This window comes from Leucoraja erinacea, chromosome 23, assembly GCF_028641065.1.
Source record: "Leucoraja erinacea ecotype New England chromosome 23, Leri_hhj_1, whole genome shotgun sequence".
NCBI classification, from domain to species: Eukaryota; Metazoa; Chordata; class Chondrichthyes; order Rajiformes; family Rajidae; genus Leucoraja; species Leucoraja erinaceus.
This window is the reverse complement of record NC_073399.1, coordinates 15,558,459-15,577,114: the sequence shown is the minus strand read 5'-3', so window position 1 is coordinate 15,577,114 and position 18,656 is coordinate 15,558,459. Positions and strand designations below refer to the sequence as shown.

At 44.5% G+C, this 18,656-nt stretch overlaps 1 protein-coding gene across 4 annotated transcripts in view; it reads right to left on the bottom strand.

The window, feature by feature from the left end:
• Positions 1 to 18,656, bottom strand: part of wipi1 (WD repeat domain, phosphoinositide interacting 1) — a 74,087-nt gene that overhangs the window by 25,199 nt on the left and 30,232 nt on the right. For all 4 annotated transcript variants that reach the window (XR_008725318.1, XM_055653929.1, XM_055653931.1 and 1 more), the window contains exons 3-8: positions 11,045 to 11,214; positions 9,610 to 9,706; positions 8,042 to 8,139; positions 7,115 to 7,207; positions 3,738 to 3,808; positions 3,218 to 3,325 (exon numbers count right to left, since the gene is read on the bottom strand). Coding sequence is in view for 3 of the 4 variants with exons in the window: in XM_055653929.1 (XP_055509904.1) it covers positions 3,218 to 3,325; positions 3,738 to 3,808; positions 7,115 to 7,207; positions 8,042 to 8,139; positions 9,610 to 9,706; positions 11,045 to 11,214 (637 nt within the window). In the remaining variant the exon portion in view is untranslated. The remainder of the gene's footprint in view (positions 1 to 3,217; positions 3,326 to 3,737; positions 3,809 to 7,114; positions 7,208 to 8,041; positions 8,140 to 9,609; positions 9,707 to 11,044; positions 11,215 to 18,656) is intronic.

Sequence of the window (18,656 nt, the reverse complement as noted above, 5' to 3'; positions counted from 1 at the left end):
CGGTTACATGACAGACCAAAGACCATACCTGCCCTGTTTCTATAGATGCTGGTACACCTTCATTCCCCCACTATCCACATGACTGTTCATACAACCAGGATGTCTGTTTTAATTTCTGCCTTCGGCAGCAGTAGAGCAGAGAACAGAAAAGCATTTTGGTGTTCGGTCTTTCCTTATACAACACCTTGGCCATTGTCACTAAATCCTATCATTGTTCTGCAATCCATCGTTGACATTCTGAGACACAATGCTATTCACTTTGTATAGGAAGTAACTGCAGATGCTGGTTTATACTGAAGATACACATAAAATGCAGGAGTAACTCAGCGGGCCAGGCAGCATCTCTGGAGAGAAGGATTGGTGGCGTTTCGGGTCGAGACCCTTCTTCAGTCTTTGCATTCACTTTGTATTATTAAAATATTTTTTATTGTGATGATGGAGGATCATTGATAGGAGGGTAGGTAAACAGAATACACTGATTCAGGATATTTGGTGTTAAAACCAGGTCAGGAAATGAAGTAGCAAGTTATTATATCTGAAAATGAGGTGGAGAGGTTTAATTACAGCTCACAAAACAAATAGGACATTATCTGCATAGAAAATAGCAGGGCGTAAAGTAGTACAATGCTCATGAAGCTACTTTGATAGAACTTTCGAACAGGCAGAACTGGTTCAGTAGGCCACTATAAACTATACTATAAACCCACTGACTCCCATGGCTATCTGGACTACACTTCTTCCCACCCTGCTTCCTGTAAGGACTCCATCCCCTACTCCCAATTCCTCCGTCTACGCCGCATCTGCTCCACGGATGAGGCGTTCCACACCAGGACATCTGAAATGTCCTCATTATTCAGGGAACGGGGGTTCCCCTCCTCCACCATAAATGAGGCTCGCACCAGAGTCTCTTCCATACCCCGCAACACTGCTCTCTCTCCCCATCCCCCCACTCGCAACAAGGGCCGAGTCCCCCTAGTCCTCACCTTTCACCCCACCAGCCGTCACATACAAAAAGTAATCCTCCGTCAGTTTCGCCACCTCCAACGTGACCCCACCACTCGCCACATCTTCCCATCTCCCCCCATATCTGCCTTCCGCAAAGACCGCTCCCTCCATAACTCCCTTGTCAATTCTTCCCTTCCCTCTCGTACCACCCCCTCCCCGGGCACTTTCCCTTGCAACCACAAGAGATGCAACACTTGTCCCTTTACCTCCCCCCTCGACTCCGTTCAAGGACCCAAGCAATCGTTCCAGGTGCGACAGAGGTTTACCTGCATCTCTTCCAACCTCATCTATTGCGTCCGCTGCTCTAGATGTCAGCAGATCTATATCGGTGAGACCAAGCGGAGGTTGGGCGATCGTTTCGCCGAACACCTCCGCTCGGTCCGCAATAACCAAGCTGACCTCCCGGTGGCTCAGCACTTCAACTCCCCCTCCCACTCCGTCTCCGATCTCTCTGTCCTGGGTCTCCTCCATGGCCACAGCGAGCAGCACCGGAAATTGGAGGAACAGCACCTCATATTCCGTTTGGGGAGTCTGCATCCTGGGGGCATGAACATCGAATTCTCCCAATTTTGTTAGTCCTTGCTGTCTCCTCCCCTTCCTCAGCCCCCCTGCTGTCTCCTCCCATCCCCCAGCCTTATGCTCCTCCTCCTTTTCCCTTTCTTGTCCCCGCCCCACCCCCGCCCCCGATCAGTCTGAAGAAGGGTTTCGGCCCGAAACGTTGCCTATTTCCTTCGCTCCATAGATGCTGCTGCACCCGCTGAGTTTCTCCAGCTTTTTTGTGCAACCTTCAGTAGGCCATGTGGTTTGCTTCTTTGTGGTATGAATCATTTACGTCGCTCCACTGAAGGTTAGGTTTTATGATGATTCATTTACGAGTAATTTGCAGCATGGAAATTGAGGCTTTGTTGACTTTATGAACATTGATCCATCATGGGCAAACCATTTCCATTCTGCGACCACACCCATTTAGTTTTGTTTAGTTTAGTTTAGAAATACAAGCCCATCGGCCCACCAGGTCCGCGCCAACCAGCGATCCCCACACATTAATACCCCACAATTTTACATTTATACCAAGCCAATTGACCTAAAAACCTTTATGTCTTTGGCGTGTGGGAGGAAACTGAAGACCTCGGAGAACGTACAAACTCAGTGCAGATAAGCGCCCATAGTCAGGATCAAACCTGGGTCTCTGATGCTGTAAGGCAGTAGCTCTACCACTGCGCCACCATGCCGCCCGACCACACCCATTGTCAACAGTTGTGTACGATCAACTGAAGTATGGTAGCAATTAAATAACGCTCATTGATGTGGTGGAGACGTATCTCCAGTCACCTATGGAAACATCATTGGATCAGTAGCAACGTAAAGAGAGCAGCAATTGTTGACAAAGGTGGTCGGTCACCTTCTGATGTCTGGTGGGCTGATCTTGATCAGATTTACCTCACCCACACATTGTCACTGTTGGGAAAGATATTAAACATAAATATTCGGCACTTAAACCTTTATTCCCACATATTTTAGTTTAGAGATACAGCGCGGAAACAGGCCCTTCGGCCCACTGAGTCCGCTCCAACCAGCGATCGCCGTACACTAACGCTAGGGACAATTTACATTTATACCAAGCCAATTTACCTACAAACCTGTATGTCTTTGGAGTGTGGGAGGAAACCGGAGCACCCGGAGAATAGCCACGCAGGTCATGGGGAGCATGTACAAACTCCATACAGATAGCACCCGCAGTCAAGATCGAACCCGGTTGTAAAGCAACAATTCTACTGCTGTGCAACCATGTTGCCCTGCTCAATATGTTCAAAGGCCAAATAACTCAGACTTAGATAGAGCTTCCAAAGATTCATTTTTGCTTGATCTTCCTATTAAGCTAGCGTCACATTAATCCCCTGAATGCAGCAATTTCTCGGTTCAAATTGGCCAGATACCCAGACAGAATATTTACGTAGTCTGATAAAATCGATTTTATACCAAGATTGTGAGATGGGAAATGTTACTCAAATTTCCCGTCATGGTATAAGCAAGATGACGAAGGAATGAATAAGTCAAGTGGAAAATATCTGACCTGATGCAGTGCAGCTTTTGCTGAAAGAATAACATGTTAGCAGTCTGCACTTAACCCTCTCTGGTTTGAAAAAAAAACAACTTTTATGACGAATGTCTATTGCAGTTTTAGTCGGGATGTTTTAAGAGACTACTGTACCTTTGGCTGGGCTGTTCAAGCTTGAAGATATGAATCGTTTCAGTATTACTCGATGCTGACAAGAACTGGGAATCTTTGCTGAATGCCAGCGAGCCAATATTTACATACCTATTGTCGAAAAATTATAACACATGTAAAATATAACAAATATTAAAGCTTAATATAAAGATAAAATGCCTGGAATTGGTGGCGAGTGAAATTATTTACCCTTATCCACACGCTATCCCGCCAGCCCCATTAAAAAAAAGCATAAAACCCACATATGAAATGCATCAAAAGCAGAACAGATTATTTCTTCCCTAAGAAAGCGCAACTCAGGAGGATGGGCTACCTCCAGATTATTTATGAGGAGCATCCGTTGAGGTTAGTGCAGGGCAGTGACGTCAGTAGCTCTGGTCAGCTGCATGTGGCTCATGAAAAATGCCCACTCCACCAAAATTACACACAGACAGTATTTATGAATGGATCAAAAATGACAGGAATGAAGTACATTGGGTATGAGGACACGTAACACAATTACCTTTTCATTCCTCTCCTGAATTCATAGAGTTTCTCTCCCTCAGGGGTGGAAAAGACACGAATAACTGTACCCTGCGGAACATTCAGAGGGAGTTAACGAAGGTTTGGAATTTATGGCTCCAGTAAAGGCATAAATCAATGATCTCATTCAGCCATGCTTTAGCCAATGAATCCAAATCTCGTGACCAAATTATTTTTCTTCCTACCCCACCCTTGCCCTGTTGAATTTGTAATTCTGTTGTCATCTTATAGTCTCTGATGAGTGGAATTATACATTCACTAATTAACCTTCCCTACAGCGATGTATTTGATGAACCATGGCATTCATACATATCAACGTAAGGAAAAAATAGTAGGTTATTTGACACTTTGACGGCACTCCGATCAGATCATGGCTGGCCTTTTTCCACCGCACCACTTTCCTGCTTTACCCTCATGTGCCTTCAGTTCCTAAACGTTTAAAAAAAACCCCAATTGATTTCTGTCCTGAACATATTTAGCAATGGTCTTCTTGGGCTGCAGATTCATTGCCCTTTTGCTGAAGACATTTCTACCCATGTCTATTCTTAGCTGCTGGACCCCGCCACCAGACAAGCTCTCTCAGCCATGGAAAACTAAATACCACCAGCCACAGGAAGGTAAATTGGTGGCTACATTCAAGGGTGACAGTGCACAATGCACGGAAGAAGGATTTGGTACAGTGGAAAGTATGATATAATGTGAGATGATGGAAAATTGTGGAGTGCACGACCAATTACAGGACACACATAAATACTGTGACTGTGAGGGCAGGTCAGATGCTGGTACCCTGTGGCATGACTCACTTCCTAACATCCCAAATCCTTTGTGCCACCTCTAAGGTACAAATCAAGAGTGTGACGGACACTTGCCTGGACAAGTGTAGCTCCCGAGCACCTTCACACGAATTTAGGATGTGGCCGCTCAGCACCTAACCCACTATCCCAAGAAATCGTTCCCTACACTATTGGTGTTCAGCAGCTGCAGGGTGCAGCATCTATGAAATTAATTGCACTTGTTATTTCTTGATTTTAAGGGCAACATGTTAGAGTTGCTGCCTTACATCGCCAGGGACCAGGGTTCGATACTGAGTTTGGATGCTGTCTGTTTGGGGTTTGTACGTTCTCCCCGTGACATGCATGGGTTTTCTCAGGGATCTCCATTTTCCTCCCACACTCCAAAGACGTACAGGTTTGTAGGTTAATTGGCTTGGTATAATTGGAAATTGTCCCTAGTGTGTGTAGGATAGTGTTAGTGTGCGGGGATCGCATGTTGGCGTTGACTCGGTTGGCCAAAGGGCCTGTTTCCGCGCTGTATCTCTAAAACAAAAAAGGACAACTACATTTTTAGAGAGGGGAGTCATGGTGAGCATACGGCATGGGGAAAAGGCCCTTTGGCCCACCGATTCTGTAATGACCATGAAACACCCATATACGTTAAACCCATAATAATCCGATTTAATTATCCCAATAAGACAACCAACTCCCTCTAGATTTACCACTCACGCACACACTGGGTCAACATACAGTGGGCAATTAACCTGCCAACATATCTTTGAGATGTGGGGAGAAACTGGAGGATGATGAGAAAAGCAATCAGTCACAGGAAGAAAGTGTAAACTCCACACAGACAGCACTGGAGGACAGGATCGAATCTGGGTTGTGGGAACTGTGGCAGTGCAGCTCCACTAGTTGTACTATAGTGGTGCTCCACATTGTCGCAGCCCAAGCTACTTGCCTTGGATATACTGACATCATCTCCATAACCTCTGACCTCTACCACCATGAAGGATGAGTTCATAAACCCACAAGTGACAGGAGAAGAATTAGGCCATTCGGTCCACCGAGTCTACTCCGCCATTCAATCATGGCTGGTCTATTTTTCCCTCTTAACCCCATTCTCCTGCCTTCTCCCGAAAACCCCTGACACCCGCACTAATCACCACCCATGGAAATCAGGGGCCGCTGCTGCTGTCTCTGCTCTTCAACAGAGCTTGGTGCCTCTTTGTGCAGAGAGGCAGAATCGTATTGACAAATCAGCTACCAAATCACGAGTATCCATCTCCATCTTTACTTTGTGGTAGGAATCACTAGATAACAATCGATGCTGAACATTTAAATCTCCCCTCTGATTGTGGTGACCATGCCACACCAGGGATTGAATGTTAGGCTTTCTGACTTCTGTAATGTGTTGGAAGGTTACCCAACTCAACCTCTTAGATTAGCCAGGGAAGAAGGGCTGAATTTTAACTACCCATCAACACAGGATTGGGAATACTTGTGGCTCACTGGCACACACACAGTCCACCATCACGCTCAGTAACGTACTGAAGGTGCAGATACAACACAATCTGGGGGTTCTCCTTCAATAAACGCACCCCCAACCTGCAATAGATCACTAGTTCTCCTTCGTTGCTATGTCTAGATCCTCCAGCACCAGCACTGTGGGTCCACATACATCACAAGGATAGCAGTACATCAAGAAAGAAGCTCACCACCAATTTATTTGAGGCATTAAATGCTGGCCTTCCCGTCGATACCCAGATCCCGAAAGATAAATAAATAAAGAAGCACTCTACATATTTTAAGAAAAGTCCCTCCTGTATTTTTTTTATGACTCGCCCCCACAATCTCCAGCATGAGGGGAAATTTCCCCCGCAAAGTGACCACTTCACATTTGCCCATGAAGTTGGCTCTAAGTGGCTTCAAAGCTTCACTCACTTTACCGCTGGCCTCTGGCGACTAAAATATGAAGTGATCACTGGATGGGAAAAAAAAAATAATTTGCTTTTGAAAACTATTTCAGGATCATGAAGGTATTCAGCAAATAGTGGGTTTGGGATTACAAGAAATTTATTTTTTAATTGAATGAGGAAAAGAGTATTTGAAGATCAAAACCCAGACTTGGCACAAAACTCATAGTCTACTGGGCAGTGGTGTACTCTGCCCTCCTACATGTTTTGATTTCTGTGGCACACCATAGTAACCATTACCTGAGGAATAAGGCACAAAGGTAGACACAAAATGCTGGAGTTACTCAGGGTAACAGGCAGCATCTCTGGAGAGAAGGAATGGGCGACGTCTGCCAGGACAGTTCTGTTTGTGGATTTTGGGGAGAAGACAAAATCGGGCCGTGCGGGGCTGGGAAACAATAAGGCTTCAGAGGGCAGAGAGCCGGAAGTGATGAAAGCAGTAATGGTGTTAGAAATTAAGGCCTGGTGCTCGTCTGTGGGGTCATGGTCCAAGGATAAGTAATATTAAGTAGTATTAAGGCACGTTGCACAAACGACTCATTAAAAATAAACAAAATCAAACTGCAACAACGAATTTCACAAGTTAAATGGTGAAACATTTGGAATACCTTTTCTGAGGCACTTGCCAGTTTTGAACCTGAGAAGTTGAACGCCAGTGCCGCAAGTGGCCCATCGTGTGCAGGGATTACAGAAACATTGTGCTGGTGCAAGAAAATATGCATTAAAAATATGCATTAAAAATGTCATGTAAAAGATGTCATGTATCTCAGCAAAAAACTTTATAGAACAACAGCAACTTAAAATAAAGTTTGGACTGCAATAAATCTTTAACAAGAGACTAATAACGCAGTCACTAATACAGATTTATTTTCATAAGAACATCAAAAAACTTAGTATAGATCAGTACCTTAAGATGCATAAAACACAGTTTGCTCAATTATTTATTTGTGCAACTACAGAATAACTATAATACCATTATTCTATCACTACTGTGGCGCAGCTGGTAGAGCTGCTGCCTCACAGCCCCGGGTTCGATCCTGACCTCAGCCTGTTTCCATGCTGTGTCTCTAGGCTAAGCTACAAATATTCTTCTTCTGGAAGGAAGAGCATGGTCCAAAGAAGGTGGCTGGTGATCCTAGGAGCGGTGGAAGATCTATCCCAAATCCCCGTGATACAGGATTGTGCCATCATTCCAAAGTCCTTAACTTGACTATTTTGCTTCAAATAATCTGCATTGATTGTATAAACTATCTTATAATTTAGCCCGGCCATTCACCAATGCATTCCTTGCCATCTTTGAAGCATCATAATGGTCATGTTGGAGTATTAGTCTCACCTCAAGATCAAATTAACTTAGGATAGAATATGGTTGCAATGGGAATGACATTTTATCACATGTTGAAGAAGAAATAATACGGTGGAAAGTACTCTCTCTCTCTCTCTCTCTCTCTCTCACACATTTTATTCGATGTTCAAAATAATCAAGTAAATCGCAATACTAACATAAATTGAAAACTATTTAAGTGAACACTCACCAGGTTATTTGCATCGTAAATAACTATTTCTCCTATTGTGGCATTGCCAGGATATGCCAAGTATGAGTTGGAATGATTGATGGAAAGTGCACAGAGACCTGGGTAGAGTAGGCAAAACTAGATGTTAGAATGATAGACCAGGATGATGGTAGTCATGCACTCACAGTGAATTGCAAAAAAATGTAAAGCTATAAGAACTACATCAGACCATACCGACCTCATCCAAAATACTCCATAAAATAGCTTCCAAATTGCATTGCTTTTTGATGGCAATTGAAATTGCATCGCAAAATTTAAGATATAAATTAGTAGTATTAATGCAATAGAGATAAGGATACAGTAACAAACTCTTAAAGTAGATTTGAGGTGTGGAATGAGTAGTCTCATCGTGAGAATAAGGTGTATGTGAGCAATAGGAACTTGTAGCATTTACAGGAACTTTGATATAATGGGGATTGCAACAAAATGCTTCAAGCATCTCTTCCATCTTCATCTTCAAATAGTTCAAAGGATCTTTTGCATCTTAGCAGTCCGATTGGGTCATTGTTTAATATTGCACCAAAAAGCACCTTGCAGTATGATTCAGTGAAATGTTAACCTCCTGAGGATCTCAGAATTTCTTCAGAACTAGTCCTGCTCCAAAATATAAGTTGCTAAACAAAATGTCCATTGATTTCATATTTGCCAATGCATTAAGTTATTGGCATTATGGTGGAGAATCCACCCTAGCTCTACTTTTCATCCTCTCTCCATCTCTTTCAACCCTTTTTTTTTACATCACAGACTCTTCACCTTTACTTTCCCTCTCTCACTATCTTTTCTCCCTTTCTCTCTTGTCCTGCTCTTGTTCCCTCTCCCTTCTTCTGTTTCTACCTGCCTCTCACTTTGCCCCCTCCTTTTGTTCCTCCCCTCCCTCTCAGCTCTTTACTCTGTGGAACAATGATTGCTATGATCCTTCCACTTAACCTCCCCCGTTCTGCCACTTTCCCTGTAACAACTTTCTGAAAAACGAGAAACTGGCTGCCTGACTAAGACACACAGATTTGGGCAAAGCTGACACTAAAAAGCATGCTTCATGGGCACGCTATTCTGTAAAACATGATAGAAGGAAGAAATGCTAACATCAGAATAATTCTTACATCTTTAGGCTACAATGATAAAACCAAAAGATTGTTTTAACTATGTCTAAATTAATGTATCGTTCTTCTAATGGTTGGTGAAGCCGATTTGAGTATAACTGCTGTTGTGACTTAAATTATTGTGTAATTTTTGGCCAAGGGTATGTCTGGAATATTGCTAAACTTTACCTCTCCTTTTGGGAATAATATGAAAAGTGAACACATTTTATTGACAATATTTAATCCTGCTAGAATGACAGCAGAGATTGCCTCTCAAAATAATAGCCAAAAGGAGAACATCAACGATTGGTTTAATATTAATTAAGATATTGTTTTTGATTTTTATTCTACTATAGTACAAGAAGCCTGGAGGGTCGCAAAGGCACTTCATAGAATTTTCAGCCCAGACATTAAGTTTTAAAAGTCAGCATGAGTTAGATTTTTACCCACCTGTGCGGTTTACTGGTATATCTTGAATGGTTTTCAGCAATTTTAAATCCTTGATGTTGTGAATGTAAATGGACTCTTCCAAGCAAACTACCAACCTCTGTGAAGGAAAATAAATTGTCATAATCTGAAGATTCAGACAATTCATGGTCTTGATTAGCGGCAAACTTTAAAGTAACGAATTGTGGTCTATGTGCATTTGAACTCGAGGCCAATCCCTTCTCTGAAACAGTGATACAGTGCGGAAACAGGTTTTTGGCCCACCGAGTCCTCACCAACCAGCGATCCACATACACTAGCACTATCCTACACACTGGGGACTATTTGCCATTTACAGACGACAATTAACCTACAAACCTGTACATCTCTGGAGTGTGGGAGAACACTGGAGAACCCAGAGAAAACCCACAGTCGCGGGGAAAACGTACAAACTCCATACAGACAGCACCCATAGTCAGGATCAAACCCGTGTCTCTGGTGCTGTAAGGCAGCAACTCTACCGCTGTGCCACTGTGCCGCCAGTTATTTCCACATTCGTATGCATTCTATCCCAGTTCAAGATGAGACAGATTGGGCTGAATGACCAGTTTCTCTGTTGACATTGCTGGGACTAACATTAAGCACAACAAAGAGGCAACAATAGAGACATTAAAAGAGATAGCACAGCAATAGGCTCCACACCTCATGTTCATGCCAACCATTAACTATCTATATATGCTAATCATATGTTAATCCTGTTTACAATAGTTTATCTTCCAATCTTCTGTCAATTAACGTAGGAAATTAGCTGAATCCCCACCTATAGAAGGAGATGGCATGGATAGAAACGGGTTTAGAGAGACAAGGGCCAAACACAGGAAAGTGAGACTAGTGTAGATGGGACATCTTGGTCGCTGTGGGCAAGTTGGGCCAAAGGTCCTGTTTCCACACTGTATGACTATGACTCTATTTTCGAAGTGACACATTAAACCAGTTTATTTTAGTTGTAAATAAAATAAACAGCAGTCAATGTGTACCAAGATCAACTAAAATTAATCAATCTTTACCAATGGCAGATGTGTAGATTGTCCTTAGATTGATAATCTGACAGCAGTTAAAGAGCAGGTATTTGGACAGGTACATGGGTGGGAAAGGTTTGGAGGGATAGAGGCCAAATGCAAGCAAATGTGTAGGAAGGAATTGCAGATGCTGGTTTATACTGAACATAGACAAAAAATTAACTCAGTGGGTCAGGCAGCATCTTTGGAGAAAAGTGTGTCTAGCTTAGATGGGGGCACCTTGGGCAGCATGGACGAGCTGGGCTGAAGGGCCTGTTTCTGTGCTGGGTGACTAGAAAGACACACAATGACACTATTCTGTTCACAACCTTGCAGCCCTGTCCCAAACGGGTTTGTGGTTATTACAACCAACTCTGGGTGAGCTTTGACCCCCCTCTTACCTGTCGGTTGAGCCTAACGGTGAGGATGGTGTTGGAATAGCTGTAATTGCAAATCTCTGTGCCTTTCTTGAAATGATAAACGTTCATCCTGCGTGGTGTGGAGAGGCTGACGATGACCACCAGGCTGCTGGAGAACAGCCGCTCCACGATGTACACGTCGGGCGTGTCCGCTGCATGGGGAGAAGGGAGAGATAAACAAGGACGTCGTTACACACACTGAGAGGCCACACGGTGGCGTAGTGGTAGAATCGCTGCCTTCCGGCGCCAGAGACCCAGGTGCCATAGAGGGAGTACAGAGAAGGTTCACCAGACTGATTCCTGGGATGTCAGGACTTTCATATGAAGAAAGACTGGATAGACTCAATTTGTACTCGCTAGAATTTAGAAGATTGAGGGGGGATCTTATAGAAACTTACAAAATTCTTAAGGGGTTGGACAGGCTAGATGCAGGAAGATTGTTCCCGATGTTGGGGAAGTCCAGGACAAGGGGTCACAGTTTAAGGATAAGGGGGAAATCTTTTAGGACCGAGATGAGGAAAACATTTTTCACACAGAGAGTGGTGAATCTCTGGAATTCTCTGCCACAGAAGGTAGTTGAGGCCAGTTCATTGGCTATATTTATGAGGGAGTTAGATGTGGTCCTTGTGGCTAAAGGGATTAGGGGGTATGGAGAGAAGGCAGGTACAGGATACTGAGTTGGATGATCAGCCATGATCATATTGAATGGCGGTGCAGGCTCGAAGGGCCGAATGGCCTACTCCTGCACCTATTTTCTATGTTTCTATGTTTCTATCCTGACTACGGGTGCTGCCTGTACGGTGTTTTTACGTTCTCCCCGTGATCACGTGGGTTTCCCTTGGGAACTCCGGTTTCCTGCCACACTCCAAAGATGTACAGCGTTGTAGGTTAATTAAGTTTTGTTAAAAATTGTAAATTGTCCCTAGAATATAGGATAGTGCTAGTGCACAGGGATTGCTGGTTGGCGCAGGCTCGGTGGGGCGAAGGACCTGTTTCCGCACTGTATCTCTAAACAAAACTTAACCAAAAACATTTTCACACAAACTTGACAACAGAGAAGAAAATCACCTAACTATTACAAACACCTGTGCAGAAACAAGGAACTGCAAATGCTAGTTTACAAAAAGAAACATAAAGCACTGGAGTAACTCAGCGGGTCAGGAGGCATCCCTGGAGAACATGGATAGGTGACGTTTCGGGTCGGAACTCTTCCTTAAGGGCCTGTCCCACTTGCATGCTTTTGGCGCGACCAAACGGAAGCGGAGTTCACGCTAAGTACGCGCGTGACGTCATTTGAGTCATACTCACCAACCAGCTGGGCAGGAGGCGGGCCAACTGAATTTGGGCGTCGCACGGCGTCGGGCGGTGATGTCATCAGGCAACGCCACGCCGGGCGGTGACGTCATCGCGCAACGTCACGCGCTAGGCGTACGCCGTCAAGACGCTGCATACGACCGCAATGCGCCTGCGTGCCGACACGCCGTTGGCGCGCAAAGATTTCGGCCACTACCAGTTTTTCGGAGCCCCGTGCGATCTAGGGACCAGCCCCGCACAACTCCGCACTTCTAAGTGGGACCGGCCCCGTGCGGCCATACGGTGCCCGTACGCCTCAAGTGACCACGAGGTCGCGTAATTTGCGAGCTAAGGTCACGTAAGTGGGACAGGCCCTTTTGTACTTATCAGCAGGAAACTGAGGAGAGCAGTAAAGGGCACATCCCACGAGCATGCGACTCCATGAGGCAAGCACGACCTAAAGGGCCTGTCCCACGAGCATGCGACTGCATGCGGCAAGCGCGACCAAACCAGAAGCGGGGGCCGCATGGAGGTCGAGTGAGTGACATGAAGTTCGAGCGAAGTCCACGGGAAGTTCGCGCGTGACCTACGGCGTCGAGGCGGTGCTTACGGCGTCAAGGCGGCTGCGGGCTGGCAGGCTGTTACCGTGCGGAATTTTTGAACGCGGTCAGTTTTTCGGAGCCCCGCGGGATGTCGGGACCAGCTCCGCACAACTCCATACGGCTCCGGCAATCGAAGTGCGACCTGCCCCGCGAGGCCGTACGGCTCAAGCGACCACGTTAGGTCGCGCTTGCCGCATGCAGTCGCATGCTCGTGGGACAGGCCCTTTAGGTCGCGCTTGCCGCATGGAGTCGCATGCTAGTGGGACAGGCCCTTAAGGGAGGGTCTCACAGAACTCCTGTCGAAGAGTGAGAACTTCTTCAAAGTAGGCGTACCTTGAGGATATTTCGCAGTAGAGTAGTCAAAATGTAAAAAGAAGGGAGTGCAGGTGCTGGTTTAGTTTATTGTCACGTGTTCCAAGGTACAGTGAAAAGCTTTTGTTGTGTGCATACCAGTCAGCAGAAAGAAAATACATGATTACAATCGAGCCATCCACTGTGTACAGATACAGGATAAAAGGAATAATGTGAATAACCTTTAGTGCAAGGTAAAGACCAGGTAAGTCCGATGGTCTCCAATGAGGTAGATAGTACTTAGGACTGCTCTCTAGTTGTTGGAGGGATGGTTCAGTTGTCAGATAACAGTAAAAAAAGTACACAAAATGTTGAAGTAACTCAGCGGTTCAGGCAGCATCCATGGAGCAGAGCTGTGCCATAGTTGTTTACAGAGGTGGATTCTCTCAATGCTCAGTTGACATCAAGAGTCAACTAGTGAGCGATACAACAGATGGGTGTTTCCAGATTCAATTCAGAGCACCTAACATCGCTACGTTGGAATTGGTTAAAATGATAGCAAGCTCCACATAATCCTGCCTTCTCCACATAATCTCGGACATCTATCTTTGCCTTAAATACATCCAGACTTGGCCTCCAGATTCCACAGATTCACCACCCTCTTACGAAATAAATTCCTCCTCATCTCCTTCCTAAAGGAACGTCTTTTAATTCTGAGGCTATGATCTCTGGTCCTAGACTCTCCCACTAGTGGAAACATCCTCTCCACATGCACTCTATCGAGACCTTTCACTGTGTCTCCGACGCTGCGAGGAAGTGACTCTACCAGATTTGCCACTGCGCCGCCCTGTTGCTTCTTGGACATATGTGATATTCAATCTATATCAAGCACAATTTCACAGACTGCACAGAGAGAAGCACAGAAGCTCTTCTGGTGAATTTAGTTAAGGTTTAAATATTGACAAGTCCTCCAGTAGAGCATAGTTTCCCTTCCAGCACTGTTATGACATCTTTCATGCCTGCAGTTGAAGCAACGGGCCAACAACCCAGAATTCTTTCCAGAGTTGCAACTGACCTGCTGAATATTTATAGCTTAGTTCTGTTTATATCCTTTACGCCAATCTGAATCAGCCAAAACTTGGCTCAATGTTTCACCCATGCTTTGCACAACTTGCAGCACTCGGCAAGACATTTCCTGCTAACAGTCACCCTTGCAACCCTGATATGATCAATGCACCGTTGTTGCTCTGAAGCACATCGTTCCCTGTGCAATGGGTCAAAAGGATTTAGAAGAATTTGGATTGCTTACCTACAGTGTCGGGCCACACCTCCGTGCATTGAAATGATTCTCCTTCCATTAATATGTCCCTCCATTAATCTCTCTCCATATATGGAGAGGATGTTTCCACTAGTGAGAGAGTCTTGGATTATGGTCATAGCTTCAAAATTAAAGGACATTCTTTTAGGAAGGAGATGAGGAGGAATTTATTTCGTCAGGGGGTGGTGAATCTGTGGAGGCCAAGTCTGGATATATTTAAGGCAGAGATAGATAGATTCTTGATTCAGACAGATGTCAGAGTTATGGGGAGAAGGCAGGGGAATGGGGTTAGGAGGGAGAGATAGATCAGCCATGATTGAATGGCGAATTAGACTTGAATGGGCTAATCCTCCTCCTATCAATTACCCTCCTAGATCTCCATTCCACTCGAATCTCCCCACCCCACATTGGGTGCAAATCATGAATCCCCCCCTCATCCTCACCCCATATAGATTATCATTCTTGAACCTCCACCCCCACATTCCTTGGCCTCCCAATCCACGATTCCCCAATGCACACTAGATTCTTCCTCCCATCTCCCAACATCACGCACCCCAGATCCCCAAGAGCACTCTGCTGATCTGTTTCCCTGAGTCCCCGGCCTCATAGTGTTTATCTGAATTAAATGTGCAGCTGAAGAGGTGCCAGGGGAGATTTACTAGCAAGAGGAAGATTTAAACTAATGCGCTAGAGACACCAGATGGTAGCTGGAAGAAGAATAGAAACAAGATCGGGCAGATTGGCATTGATAGGGTAGACAGTCAGAACCTTTTCCCCCAGGGTGGAGGGCATAGTCAGCAACGAGCCCGGTCTCCAATGCTGTAAGGCAGCAACTCTACCGCTGTGCCACCATGCCACCCTTGGCGAGGAAGCTGGGAGAAAAAAAGGTAGAGGTAGCTCAGCCGTAGGCGATAATCTTCCAAAGTTTCTTGGATAAAGGGCAGGCTAAAAGGATTGAATGTTTGCAAATACACCTTTTTGCAAAAAAAAGAGGGAGACAGACAAACGTTGTGAGATGGTTCAATGCAATTGTAGAAGCTTTTTAGAAACAATAGAATCAAATAGACAGCCAGGTGTTCAGAATAGACTTGTAGGGGAAAGCTGTCACTAGCAATCTGTAAGAAAAAACTGTGATTGAATAAAGCAACTGAGCAATTAGAATAACAGAGAGGTTGAATGAGAACACAGTGGTTGATTGCGGACCAGACTGCTGTGGATTACAACTAGTGCTCAGTACTGCTACCCACATCGGACATGCGCTCGACATCCTGGGCCACGTCTGGAGAGTCTACCTCGTACAGCGGTGAGTGCAAGACCCTCTGTTCCAAACACACCTGAACAGGTTTTGACAGGCCAAAATCAGGAAATTTCTATCAGGGTTTTTGAATATCCTCAACATTCAAGGCAACTAAAAACAAAAAACCTTTAAATTAATTAAAATATGTTACACAAAAGCCAACTCATTCAAATAAAATGGACATTGCCTTTTTCTTCCTACTCAAAGAGATTTTGTGTCCCACACCAGATTTGAATGGGCACAGGGTCTGAGGGGCAATTCCTCAGTAATGCTGGGAATTGCCACAGGACTGGGCCCCCAATCACCAGGTTTCACGAGGACTCCAGCAGTGAAGGGAACTGAGATTTAACCTCCCAAGTCCATTGACGATTCCTGGATTCACAGCCCAAATGTGCTATATTCAGGCCATATTCCAATTTGAAAGTCAGAAAACCAGAGGTTTTGAACAGGCAGATTTGAACATTGAACTTCTTGCTCCAAAAGTTGGTCATCAACATGGTGCTTTTTCTGGTTTAAACTGCGGGAAAGGTTGAACGTCATGGGAAGGTGTGTGGGGATGAAATTTACATTTTTGCAGTCTCTCTGAAATAGTCATTTTTCATTTTCATCTTTTCAAATATGAACAGCAAGGTTTTTAGAGAGAACATTTTTATCAACGGATAAAGGAGGGAATTTATGCTTGGAGTCAGGGGATGTAGGCAAGTTACTGAATGGCCTCTGTATTCACTAAGAAGGACATGGAGGACAGGAAGATCAGCGTGAGGAATACTATTCTACAAAAGCAGTTTGAAATGTAGAAAGAGGTGGTGTTGGGTCTCTTGAAAAGCATGAGGGTGGTTAATACCCAGGGCCTGATGAAATCTATCCCAGGTTATTGAGAGAGGCAAGAGGGGAGATTGCAGTGGCCTTGATGAAGATCTTTGCATCCGCAGGCGAAGATCTAGAGGACTGGACAATAGCCAATATTCTACCTTTGATAAAGAAGGGAAGTAGAGATAATCCAGTAAATTATACGACGGTGAACTTCAAGTTAGAGATAAGGAAGTTATTAGAGAGGATTCTTTGGGATAGGGCTTACATTTGGAAGAGAATTGAATAATTTGGGATAGTCTGCATTGCTTTGCCCACAGCAGGTCTTACTACCTTGATTAAGTTTTTTGAGGAGGTGAAGGTGGCAAATGATGAGCGTAAGGCATTGGATATTGTCCTCACAGATTTAAGAAAGGCATTTGATAAAGACCTTGGGGTAGGTGGATACAGAAGATTAAAATTCATGGGATCCATGGTGACTTGGTAGTTTGGATTCAGAACTGGCTTACCCATAGTAGTGGTGGAAAGACATTATTCTTGTTGGGGATGTGTGACCAGTGCAGTTCTGTAAGAATCTGTGCTTTTTGTAATATATAAATGACTTAGAGGTAAATGTAGATGGATTAGTTAGTAAGTTTACAGACAACACCAAGATTGGTGGAGTTCTGGATAGTAAGAAAGACTGGATGTAGATATGTTGCAGTTATGGTGGAGAAATGGCGAATTGAGTATAATTTGTGCAAGTGTGAAGTACTGCACTTTGGGAGGTCGAATGTAAGAGGAAAGTGTACAGTTAATGACAAGAACCCTAACAACATTGATGTATAGAAGGACCTTGGACTCCATGTCCAAAGTTCCCTGAAAGTGGCAACACAAGTAAATAGAGTGGTGAAGGAGGTGTATGGTATGCTTGCCTTCATTGATTGAGAGATTGAGTATTAGAGTCAGGAAGTCACGTCGCAGCTTTAATAAAATTAGTTTAGGCTAGGAGTATTGCATGCAATTTTGGTCACCCCACTATAGGAAAGATTTGGAGGCTCTGGAAGTGGTGCAGAGGCAGATTACCAGAAACATGCCTGGATTAGAGAGTACTAGCTATAAGATATAGGACAAACTTCAATTGTTTTCTCTGGAGTGTCGGAGGTTGAGAGGAGATCTGAAAGAAGTATATAAAATTATGGGGGATATAGATAGGGCAGACAGACACCCCCCCCCCCCCCCCCCCCCCCCCCCCCCCCCCCCCCCCCCCCCCCCCAAAGGTGGTAATGTCAAAGACTTAGTTTTTAGGTTAGAGGGAAAAGTTTGAAGGAGATGTGCAGGGCAAGAGATTTACCACAGTGAGTGGTGCTTGCCTGAAATGCACTGCACTTCTGGGATGGAAGTAGAAGTGGCATTTAAGAGGCTAATGGATAGACACATAGATTTGCAAGGAATCGAGGCATATGGATCACACGTAAGCAGAGAAAATTAACTTGGCATCATGTAAGGCACAGACATCGCGGTCAAAGTGCCTGTTCCTCCTGTTCTATATTCTATGAGGTCCATTCAGATTGCTCTATCATTCAAATAGATTAGGTCAATGTGACCTTCCCTTTGTAAACCTCCTTAATCAACTCATCTTTGTCAGTAGCTTTGTGCACAGATTCCAGTCACTAAACACAGCACACTTTGTTTCTATTATTTTCTCCTCTTAATGAGAGATGTTTGCAGTTTGGTATTCCAAAAATAACAATTCCTGAATCTTGAGTGTTCTGGAAAATCATGGCCAATGGTTTGCAATTTCCTCAACTATCTATTTTAATGCTCTTGGATGGAAACCATCACATCCAGGAGATTTGTCTGTCACAAGTACTTACTTAACAAGTGTGCCGCCCCTCTTTTGGCTGTTATTATCTCGCCTGCATCTGTTTTTTTTTTTAAATAAGCATTCATTCAACTACACAATCTTTTCTGCCTATTGCCTAAAAAAGCAGCACTCCGGTG